The sequence below is a fragment of the Larus michahellis genome, chromosome 18 (genome assembly GCF_964199755.1).
Source record: "Larus michahellis chromosome 18, bLarMic1.1, whole genome shotgun sequence".
In the NCBI taxonomy this organism is placed as follows: Eukaryota; Metazoa; Chordata; class Aves; order Charadriiformes; family Laridae; genus Larus; species Larus michahellis.
Window position 1 is genome coordinate 3,356,980 of NC_133913.1, and position 12,387 is coordinate 3,369,366.

The following is a 12,387-nucleotide window of genomic DNA, read 5'->3' on the forward strand; positions in this document are numbered from 1 at the left end:
GACAAGACAGCATGAGATTCACGTGACAGCATTACTCAGGGGTGGAACGATGACGATCTAGGGAAGAATAACAAGCCTACAGCTCCATCTGGTGAGCCAGCCAGCCAGCGACCTTGGCACGCGGCAAATAAACACAAACCAACGCTTCATTGAATTACTCGCACGATCTACATTTCCAGGAGTTCTTTTCAGAGTAGAAAAAATTAATAGGACACCAATTCTCATGAACAAATCCTTAGGAGATACCTCTCAGGTCTGTTCTATTTTCAGTTGTACTCATTTGGCACAGCTCAGAAAAGTAATTTTAGAAGAAACCTCTGTGCTATACCAAGTGAGATTCCATTAGATAATCCCTCCGTGCCAAAAACATTAAACTAGCAGAACTAATTTTAAAAAAGAAGGAAAAAATCCCGCTTCTAGTTCTAGCACCACAGATTTAATTAGTTCTGGACAACAGAAGATAACTCAATGAAAATATTTAAATCACGAAAACAAACTGCGCAAATATTCTTTCTGCCATTCTCCTTTGCTCAGCAGGAGGAAGATATATTTGACACGAGTTTGTTTTTCAACTCAGAGAGCACGTAGTGTTCTTACACACAGCGCTTTTCATCTTCAAAGCCTTTTAGGACGATTAATTAATTCTCACATCACCACGAGAAGCAAGCCAGGCGTGTTCACGGTGTAGGAGAAAAACACGTCCAACGCTAACACAGGCTCAACATCCAAAAATGGAACTACAATACAACACGTCGTGGCTGCTAGTCCTGCACTCGGATGCTATTCGTTCCAAGTTCGAAATAACTTCACGAAGCGTTCGCTTTTCCGCAGTGACATATTGCAACCTTCTCTGGTGAAGTACTTTCTGGCAGTACCTGTGGTTCAGAGCAGCGCGCGACAGACACCGCTTGCCAGCACTGTAGTCCCAGCTGCAGGACCAAAGGGTGAAGAAAGCACCCAGAGAATGTTATTTTTGCGTTGGATTTCTATTTTTCGTTACAAACTTCTCTCCTGTGCTTATGCAATGGCTGAGAAAGGCCAACTTCAGCCTGAGTAGGTGGTGAATTTAGTCTTACGCAGATCATCGTTTTACCTATCTGGACGTTCTTCTTTGTTCTTTGCTATAAAACGCGATTAGCTTCTCACTTCCACTCTTCGCCCCTCCCCAACTTCACTAACTCTTAAGTGCAAAAACCCCAAGCTATTGCTTTTTCTTTTATTGTGCTGGATTTGACATGGTAGATATCTTTGTTCTATGATAGATGCGTATTTCAGAGACCCCGTCCCTTCTCTGGAGTGCCATCTACACAAAAAGCACCACGCTGCTGCTACTCAGGCAAACACAGGGACGTAAATCCAGATGACGCTATTTTAGCTATAACCAAGAGGTTTCAACTCAAAAAAAATGTAGTGTTGCTATTTGCAACAAACAGTTGTTTTAAGATACCTTCCCCGATTAGCACGCTTGTAGGGAACGTCTCGCAGCAAAGGGCAGGCGCGCAGTAATTTCAGAAGAATAAAACGGCGTATTGCTTCCAATACTTTCTCAGTTTTATATTACATGGAAAGAAAGCTCTCATTCTCGTTTTTATACTATCTTTCCTTTTACAATCAGAAATTTAGAAGTATAGAGTACATCACCATGGATTAGAGACATACAAGCTCTTCTTGGCCAGCTAAAACAGGCAGAGGAATTTGCAACGTTACTGTATTTAAGCAGCAAGATAAGACTAAGAGAGGAAGCGTACGATCCATTAATGGAGCAGTGGTCTGACATTCCAACTATTTTTAGCCGGCTCTAAAAGCAGAGCTAGAAATGGTTTCGTTACTGAGTCACCTGTCAGTAACTCAGGACACACCGTCTTAGAGCTCGATGTTTAAAATCAATTCATAGCAGCTTTATTTACTCCTCCCCACCCTCATATGACAAAACCTTTGTTAAGTCAGCCTTGTTATGCTGAGATGAATGGGCCAGAGCATCACTGAAGTTACCACTAGAAGTGAGCAGTGTCCTATGAATTAAAAAACCACATTGAATATAAGAAGATATCCCTGTGCGTCTTGATTTGTCAGTATTTCTTGACACTGACAAATACAAACGCATAAGGTAAACAGACTCAATTTTAATGACATCCTGGTTTTAATCTCACAACTATCAGCTTTCTTAAAATCTATGGAAGAGTAACAAAAATCTAATGCCTAATCGTTTCTTAGCTCTTTAATGGTCTGGAATTTTTGAGTTTTAAGTAACAGGTCAAAGACAAAATGAATGCATGTGAAATCTTTTTTTTTTTCCTTGTAGTACAGATAGGTGTTAGGAATACAGGGTGTGAGATGAGATAGGAAAAAGAAAAATAAATCTATGCCCGTAGCAAAGATTTTAAAAGGATGGTTTATAAATAAGACTGCAGAATGAAAAAGTCACTACAGTAGAAAAGATAAGGGCAGTATTCCTATTCCCCGAGCTGCGCAGCATGAAACGTGCAACTAGGAATTTTGCAGAAGCAATTCATTTAATACTGATACAATGGGAGAAAGGAAACTGGTAGGTAATTAGCCAATGAAGTTGACTACCGCTCATTATTTCTGAACTATCCTGATTGAAAGCAAGCACTGAATACTGACTGAGCGTAGGCAGGCGCAAGGCAACACGATGCGGAGTGTTCCCCAACTGTCCCTTTAAAGGACACAAAAGAGAAAAGGCTCCTTGATTTGGCAGTTCCTTTCCTGCAAGGAAACAGAAATAAGCCTGGTTTTCAACCAGAATCGTCACCTCTGGAGTTTAATTCCAAGAAAGTTATCTAGTGACGCAGAACTCCCCCCACTTTTACACACACACCCCCAACCCACACAACCCCCAAAACTGGAAGTAAAACAAAGTACGTCCTTTGCGATTTTTGATTAGTGAACCGAATAGACAAAACTAAATCTGGGCTTACGCGTGTTACTAATACGACCGTGTTTCTGCTTAAAATAGTGTTAAGATTTTCAATCTAGAACTACGTTAAAGCACAAATAAAAAGAGGACACACGCATCTCAGGGTCCGTTAGTTTAACCAACGATTCCCAGTTTTCAGTGGGAGATCCTTTGTGTTAATCCGGTGCTGTAACTCAGCGGTACACAGTCACACACCAAGTCAGGCATGCTGTAAACAAAGCTCCCTCTCCCAACACCGCAATGACTCACTTCACCTGTACGTCAAACAGAACCGAGACGTCATTTATTTTAATAGAAAGGAGATGTTTCCTATACCATGTGGTATGTCACAATGCTCGTTTCTATTCAATGATATCGTGCAAGCAATCCAAGAAGTTAAGAGCCTACTTCTGCAAATTGCTTTGGAAGCACACCCGTGCTGCTCTACTGGAAGTAATCTGCATACGTGCTCATTCCATTCTTCATTAATAAACAGTGACAGTAAATAAAGGAGAGAGACGCTGTAATTCAATACAAGCCTCGGGAGCCATTATATTCTGAGATTTAGGACTTTATCATACATCCGGTACAAGCACTCCTAAATACAGACATCATTTCTTCCTTGCTCAAGCTTTTGCCTCAACATTTGCTCTCGACGTTTTTTCCCTAGTATGACTTCAAAACAAAAAATAAAAGAGTATTTACTATCAAGGCTATTTCATATCAATCACAACAGCAGGAGGTACAAACATTCTTGGAAATACAGTGTGCATCAAGATTGGGCTCTGAATGGCTTTACTACCACACACCGTGTATTGCATAAATCCACAGTAAACCACGCCGCATACACTTCATTTTACAAGCGAGTGCATCTGTGCATTTGTATATTTGCTTCTCTGTTCCTTGAAGCTCCTACACTCAAACTTTAGGCACCTGTGTGCATGAAAAAGAAGCTTTAGAAAATACAGTACCTCAATTAAGAGTGAGTGAAGAGATGTGTTGGGGCTCACAGAACATGGTGCGCTGGTGGGACACCAGACAAGGCTTAAGCGAATCACACTCGGTGTCAATGCAAACCCACATCTGCTACAGAGTCTGAAATACACGTGAAGACGGCTGTTATCACTGGACTCACCCCTCTAAAAACACCTCTTTACTGCAACAGCTCCAAACAGTGACACAACTTTGTGCCATCTTGAAAGACAGACCCAGTGTTCGAGAAAGATACTTTCACTAGACGAGAGCAGGAATTCTGTCTCCCTGACATGACGCGATTTAGCTTGGTGGTTGGGGTTTGGGAATCTAAAGTACCTAAGATGTCCTCTGATGGTTTGAGAAACTTAAAAAAATACTACAGTGCTCTGCTCTAGGGCTTCACTTTGCCCTCCTTCACTAACTGCTCATTGAGCTGGCAAAGCTGCCTGAGGAAGCCATCGTTGGGGCCAATCTCTCGCTTCTGCCGGACAGTGCTCAACGCAGACTTGACATCCATGTTCTGGCGAAGCATGAGGTAGGCGATGACCAGCGTAGGAGAGCGGCTGTAGCCCTCACGGCAATGCACAAACACTTGTCCTGCAGGGAAGACAGGTCATAATTTGGGTTATACCGGAATATAAATTTGAAAAGCAACATGAAATAGCTAGGATATGAAGCATAATACTAGTCCTTCAGCAGCTTGAGAAATACAAATTCTGAATGCCACAGGAGACATGTAGAACTTGGAAGAAAGGTGCTATCGCTCTGTTCGTAGCTACACAGTCTGTCAATAATAAAACAGGCCGCTGCCCCCTCTGAGAAATCCAATTCGATTTCATCGCTTCTCAGCTGCTTCCTCTTTGACCTGCTTTTCCAGACACAAAAATTTTCCTCCTCCCAAATGCGGCAGGAGATACGGACCCAGGCTACTCTCCAGAGCAAATTTTTTTCCGAGACAAGAGAACAGATGAACCATACACACACATTTTCATCATAACCACAACTTGCTTTGAACCACAGCGACAGAAAGCAGCTCAAGGCAAATCTCTATCAGCAGTAAGTTCAACGGCTAAATCCATTCATTCTCAACGTGCCTTAAGGGCCCGTAGCCATAAATTAGCAAGATTTAGAGATTCTTGATCATATCATGGAAGAGAATTGACTTCCCCTCTGCAAATGATCTGAAGCAAAAGGGTTTCTAGCCTTGCTCTGTGAAAGGCAGTGTCTTAAGGGCTGCCTTCCAGGCCTTTCGCCTACCAAACCTGCCTTCCAGAACTTCATGCAACCACAGCGATAAAATGAAATTGAAGGAAAATACTACTGCATCCCTCTTCACTTCACGGTCCTTACGCTGCACTTCAACGTCAGGCAAAACTATCACATTTCAGTAGCGAGTTAATCTTAAAACTGGCTCCAGCATCACCCTGCTACAAAGTTCCTCTTCGTTTACCAGAGTAAGAGAACAGCGACAGGCGTGGTAGACAATTCCTACGACCAGAAGAATCGGCAAACAGAAAATTTAGATTGACTCTGCGACTGTTTAGATCAAACTGAGGAGGGACGGCCATGGCACAGCCGGCACTGTGAAACTCTTCTTTCCTACCGCAACCTCTTTCAGTGAGTCACAATACTAACCGGCAGAGCTGCATTTCAATTTTTAGAATTTGTCACGCTCCACCAAACTGGAGGTAAAATTTCTTGCCATCCGTCAAAAGCCCATCGCAGCTCTGGTAGCCCTTTTGCCCATGTCAGAGAAAGAACTTCTAAAATTGTGGGAGTTATTGTTCCTCCTTTTTCATCTTCAGTCATGAAGCGAGAAAGAAGTGGAACATGTAGAAGAAACTGGTATGCTGAAATAGTCCAACGACCACCACCGCCGCCTGGCCCACTGCACTATGTCCCAGGATTTCTGCTCTGAGGAAACGCGCTGTAGAGAAATGAGGCAATCAGCAACATTGCAAATATTATGGCCAGCCTTCCTGCAATCCTAGGGAATAATGTGGCAATCGTCAAATAAAATAATTAAGTAACTTCATGCAATAAAAATTGTAAGGCCACAGTCTCTATCCTTACTGTACATTTGGAAAAAAAAAAAAGAACGTAGAGCAGGTCGTGTGAGTACCCTTCAGTAATGCAGTACTTGTATCACTTCTGCCCTTTATCTATAATTTGTAGTGTCCTAAAACAACTTCGAGAGCCTGAACTTATTTATTTTTTCCTGTGATTTATCATTTCTAAGGAAAAAATAAGAACCCATCTTCCCAGAAAGGCACTATTACAGAGCGCAGCAGCTGTTCCACTTTTCAAAGTCACCTCTACAGTGACAGACTTCCACTTGCGTATACTGGAGACCTACACGTATCGACAGAGGATTAAAATGTTTTATTGTGTATTCCGGTGTCTTTGATCCAGAGCCTTGATCCGAGTTTCTGATTTGGTTGTTCAGCTGCTAATCTGAGCAAAGAACCATTATAAACAGTGAATTAAATTGCTAAGAAACAAATGCGGTGCACAAAAAAACATGGTAGAAGGATATTTCAGGTTGCCTTACCATCCTTCTGCGAAAGTGCTTTCTCGATAAAATCAGCTGCTTCCTCAAAATAGCGACTGAGGTTAAATTCTTGTGTATCGTTAGCTTTAATGCCGTGGTATCTGATGCCTGTGCCTTCATAGAACTCGGCATTAGTGTTCACGTGCATGAACGACTTCCCCTCGGCCGCATTCAGAACGTGGGTTATCCCCAGACGCTGCAGCTTCGTAATATTCTTGGCCATGAACCTGTACGATAAAAAGCGTCAAGAAAACAATTAGAACTTGGTGAATCATCTCAGTATTTATGATGCCCCCAGAAAGCACCGATAAAGAAAACCTTTTTCTGTGAACAGATGCTAAATATACTGTGCCCAGAAGTGAATTAGCTACAGGTTATAAATTCACAGAACGCAGTCTGTGAGATAACCATTAAATAATACCAGGAGACCATTGGCTCCTTTTTGTCATAAACCCACTACTTTTCATTCCGAGTCTGATTATTTCCATACGGCAGTCCCAACATTTGCCTCGCTTTCCTGGGAAGGAAAAACCCAATGTACGTTTTTATCGGTAAAATCTGAGTCACCGGTCAACATTGGCAGAACGTGACACACGGCTTTACTCGAAAGGTAACTCGGTTCCCGCACGCTTTGTGAAGAGGTGGCCTAAACGGCCATAAGTCCCTTCGTTGTTTTTAAAGGCAGCTTTCAGTCTGTGTCTAACTGGATGTGGAAACAAAAACCTTTTAGAAAATCTCCCTACGGCTCAAGTCATAAGCTGCAAATACAAGGAGTCTTAACGTTAAGCTTAGCTCCAGATAAGCATTTGTGCAGTATCTTTTCAAACAAGTTTCTAAGAGATGGCAACGCACCTAAGGGTTTGCTGGACACCTCGCTATTCTAAAGAAGATAAAATAAATACCCAAATTAGTTGGTTCATATCTATATGAACCTCTGAGCATATTCACTCACAATTTTTACAAAATCCAAGGCTATACGAACATCTAGAGCGTTCCTTTTCTCCTAATGACTGTTCACCCTTTAAATTGTAGCGTAAGCAGATGAATCCTTATGCACGAGTGAAGCTTCTGCGTTTTCTGCTGTCCGTGCCAAACAACTATGGCAACGAGCCAAGTATTTGTAAAGACTTCATTACCCAAACAAATGTTGACAGATTTTCCAGCTGGCAGGACATCATCTGTGCCAGGGGACAAGTATCAGTGCCTAGGGAATTCTGCTTGCGACACAAAAGTAAATCCTACGGTGCAAGGCCAAAACAAAAAGTGTTAATTCAGCTGCGAGTCCCTGGGCTTTCGTGGGGTGAGTACATGGTTTAAGTAAGAGTATATAGATCGGTACGTATCTGATAGTCGTCAGGATCAACAGGAACTCACGTCCTGGAATCGTGGTTGAATCTGGCAACGCAGACTGGCTCCCCTGGAGGCAAACGCATTCCCAGTGCATTTTGCAGATTTTGTAGATTATTTTCTTACACAGCTAGAGGTGAAAAAGAGTATTTGTGTGCCATTTTTTTCTCCCTTTCCAAACAGTCTTTGGATCTCTCCCATCCTTAACATCTCATTCCACCTGCATCACGTTCGATGTTGAAACGCTAACTCCTCCAAATAGCGGAGAGAGACGCTAACATCAGCTGCTTCTATTTCCCTAAGAAAAACCACAGAATCTTGTCTGTTCTCAAGATGGAAGACTGAGAGTTCCTCATCCTGTCAGTGACACTAGGAAGAAGTGTTTCTTTTGAACAGAGATGAACAATTTTACCAGCCACAAAACACAGGCCTTGGAGAACCACGCACCAGCGATTCGGGGTACACGAGGCTATAAAGTATTGCCCTATGGGATTTTAAGCAAATAAGCCAAGTCCTTAATGGCAAAAAAAACGCCAGCACGTTAACACGTTTTAATTTCCGCTGTTACATTCACGCAAAATTGTTTCTTCATCGCCTCGTCCCTTACGGTCACTACATTTAGTAGTAATTTTGGGAGAATGCCTTTCACACCCCTTACAACACACCAGCACGCTTCCAGCACACTGAGAACACAGAAACGCTTCAGGGGTTACCCACGCACATTAAAGCAGCCAAAAAACTCAGACTGGGCATTTGTAACCAGAACCTTTTTAACCAAAACTGTTCTGGAGACATGGCTTGAATTGTGACGGGCTTCCCACAGCCTGTGAAAAAAAACCATGAACAGATTTCCTTAGCCAGGAGTTCAGAAAACGAAGCCTGCTTGCCTTCTGGCAGAACGCTGGTTCTGACAAGACACGGTTGCCCTGAATAAACCCCCACCCTCCGGCGCACTGACTGCTCCCCCCGCTCTGGTGTCATCTCCAACTCTCCGTTCTTTCCAGCTGATGAAGGTGTTTCCCTCAAACGCATCTTGACTTACACAGAAATAGAAAATGAGTTGTCCTCCCCGTGTATCCCGGATTCTTATTTTGTTATTGCTCAAAAAATACATAATTGTGCTTGTCCGTCACCTATACACTAATTCTTGTTTTAGCGAGACTGCATTTTCACTGTTGTCTTCACAAATCTTGTCTGATCTTCTTGAGAGGTTAGAACTGTCTACTGCAACATGCAAAAGCATTCTCTCAAAATATTTTGTTTTGTTATTTTACCTCTGTGTTTTCATTAATTATGACTTTCACGTATTGCACGGAAGATCTAGTACTTCGGCTCTGCCTGTCACCTGAAGTCGTTTGACAGATACATTTTTTATTCTACGCTACGACCCAATTTAATCTCATCTGCCTGAATGTCTCTGCATTGTCATTTTTATCTAAAGATGACTTACTCACACGGAGACACGGCAGCACCCCTACGCAAAATATTCTAAAAGGTTTCCAACACAAGTTTCTGAATCTCGCTCAGACGTTTTAATTTTTCCCCGTGAGAGTTCCTGTTCAAATTCTGTTGCTTTTATACCGTGTATTGGGATTCCAGCCGCCCGTGTTAAAGCTCTACAGATGTGGCTACTCTGTGAACTGTTGTTGTTATAAAATCTCTGCTGATTGTAGTCATAAATGCAGCCCTGTGGTGCTTGGTCCATCCCAGTCAAAGCAGAGATTTGAGTGCCAGATAAAAAGACCGTGTTACTTTGCTCTCCTGCTGCACCGCCTTCCTGGCCGTCCCTGTAGCCCAATCCAGAGTGCTTCCAACCACTCCTCAGAGGTTCAGGAAGGAGATCCGTGCAACAAACACCAGAAGCGAGATACCAGGTGAGCGCCAACCAGATGCACGCTGCACCAAGACAGCTCCAAACACGAGGTGTCTTCCAAGCTCTGCGCAGATGCTAGAGCAGAACGAGACAGGCTAAGGAGCTGCAAAGACAAGCCCCAGGCAAAGCGATGGCTTATTTCTTGCACACAGTTAGTAAAAGCTTTACTGATGCCTCGCACGCCGTCGGATCCACGTGTGCAGAAAGCCTGAGAGCCTGAGTGCTGAGGAGGCTCACCTCCCCAGCAGTCCATAGGAGGAGTCGAGTCAGAAAAACAGGTCCCTCTTCAGCCTTATCTTTACACAAGGAGAGCACAGACGCGGGACGTGTAGCTGGAAATGGCGCGAGGACAGATCTGCGCCATTTCAAATTCTTTCCGAATAACAACTAATATAGCAAATGCTACTTGCAAGGCAGTGTACCACAACCCCACTCGACACAAAAAAATCCTCTTAAGAATTAGTGTTATTTGCAGTTTGAGAACATCAAAGTTCACTCCGCAGCGACTGAATCTTAACAGACAGTCATCCATTCAACTAGACCTCAGCGTTATCTTAACTCTCTGCCGATGCTTCAAAGATACTATTGCCTACGAAGTCTTGATAAATTAAGTAGGTTGCCTGTTCCCACTGTGAAATAGCTTTTTCAGCCCACAAAGTTATTTCTTACCTTTAGCTGTCCTCCACAGTTTTTCAGCATCCTTTTAAAAGCACTGGCAGTAGAACTGTTCTCTGTTAATCCAACTAACAATTAAACTGTTCTTATGCTACAAACTGCGCTTGTGCTCCAGATATTTTTGGTTGTCAATTATTACATAAAAAGCCCTTCTCAGTGTTAAAGCTTTCCACTAGACAGGTATTATCCATCCTCTGTTCCTAGACAACCTTGCATCTGAATGTATTAAAGTCCATACTATGTAATTAAAACCAGCTACTGAACAATGAAACTGCTCTGCAGTAGCCAACTATTTTCAAAATTATTTTTTAATAATTTGCTGCGCCGATCACCTTGCAGGCTATGGCTTCATTTCTTCCAGGTAGCTGCTAGAAATATGAAGGAGAAGGTGGCTGTCAGACATCAGGCTGGCCACTGAGATAATAATTTCGGTCCTATCTCTAGATGCGCGTGTCCTGCATCAACTGGCAGTGACAAACACCATTTGTTTTGGCTTGGGAGAAAGTTAATGAAAACCTATGGGTTTGACTTACATTTCTTTAGGGGTTACAAGCTTCAAGTAAGAACAGGCATCCAGTATACTACACACGAATCAAAAAGCCCTCAGTTTCGCAGAGATAAAGTGTACAAAGATGGACAAAAAGGGGACAAAGAATATGATATGATATGGACATATAACCGAAATCATAATCTCAGCGCAAAGAATAAACATCATAGAACTGAGAAAAGAAATGCTACTGGTGAACCCTGAACACTTTTCCCCATTTAAGGGCTTTCATCATAGCTATACCTGTAACGCCCCCACCACGGGCATGAATACTTAATCAGGACGAGGTTTTTTTAGGGCTTAGACTGCAGAAACATTCATTTGACTAATGACGCACGGGGTGGCAACTCTTATTACAGTCTTGCTTCCTTTAGGTTACTTTGCACGTGGTTCAACCGAGATCTAATATCCATTTGCTTGTCCTTCATGTTCCAGCTTATCACACTCATCCGACACAGGGTTATTACAGTGGTGGTGCGCCTGGGCCCCCGCACACGGCAGTGTCCATATCCCTCATGGCATCTTGTCCCTCCTCCCTCTTCTGCGTGGTTGGGAAGCGGCTGTTTGCAAGGGCACGTAGCGATAGGACGAGGGGCAACGGTTTAAACTAGAGCAGGGCAGGTTTAGATGAGCCATTAGGAAGAAGTTCTTTCCACTGAGGGTGGTGAGACACTGGCCCAGGTTGCCCAGAGAGGGGGTGGAGGCCCCATCCCTGGAGACATTCAAGGCCAGGCTGGATGAGGCTCTGAGCGACCTGATCCAGTTACAGATGTCCCTGCTGACTGCAGGGGGTTGGACTAGGTGGCCTTTAGAGGTCCCTTCCCACCCAACCCATTCTGTGATGACCACAACTTCTTGGCAATGAGGAAGAAACCCCCCAGTGCTGACACACCTGAGCAGGTGCGTTCCATTGTTAAGCAACTTCATTAGTTTTAACCTCGTTTCAGCTCTGTTGTAGCTTAGATTTGGGACTTCGACAGGGTACCGCACACTGTAGCGGGTGCCGTTCACGAGCCTCGTCGTTTGCCCCGGGCCCGCCCGCAGCCGGGCTGCTCCGGCCTGGCCGCCGCAGGCCTCCCCCCGGGCCGGGCCCGCCCCGCCAGACCCCGCAGCCCGGCTTCCTCCGGCCCAACCTCCCGTCCCGGCGGCTCCCCGGTGAGCGCCCCGCAGGGCCTCGCCGCCTCCCCGGTCTCCGCTCCCCGGCTCCCGCCGCGGGCTGAGGCGCGGCCGGCCCGGCGCGCTGCGGGGCACTCACGCGTTCCCCACGTGGATGCGCGGCACCACCTCGTTGCTGTGCGCGCTGGGCAGGCTGTAGCAGCCGCTGCCGTTAGCCAGGAGGTCGTTCAGCTCCTCCACCGAGATCCGGTAATCGGACATGGCCGGGACCCAGCCAGCCGCAGGCCCCTTGGCGCAGCCGCCCGGGCCCGGCGCTCCCGCCCCGCCCCGCCTGGCACCGGCCGCCGCCCGATGGGCGGAGTCGCGACGGCTGGCTCTGTCGGCGG

General features: G+C 44.7%; 1 protein-coding gene across 1 annotated transcript; it reads right to left on the reverse strand.

Moving 5' to 3' along the window:
• Positions 1–3,199: 3,199 nt before the first annotated feature.
• DUSP3 (dual specificity phosphatase 3) lies at positions 3,200–12,377 on the reverse strand. Its single transcript, XM_074562406.1, has 3 exons — positions 12,141–12,377; positions 6,444–6,670; positions 3,200–4,489 (listed from the first exon to the last, which is right to left on the reverse strand). Exons 1-3 carry the CDS (start codon positions 12,260–12,262, stop codon positions 4,284–4,286), a joined length of 555 nt encoding a protein of 184 aa, XP_074418507.1. The 5' UTR covers positions 12,263–12,377; the 3' UTR covers positions 3,200–4,283.
• Positions 12,378–12,387: the final 10 nt, after the last annotated feature.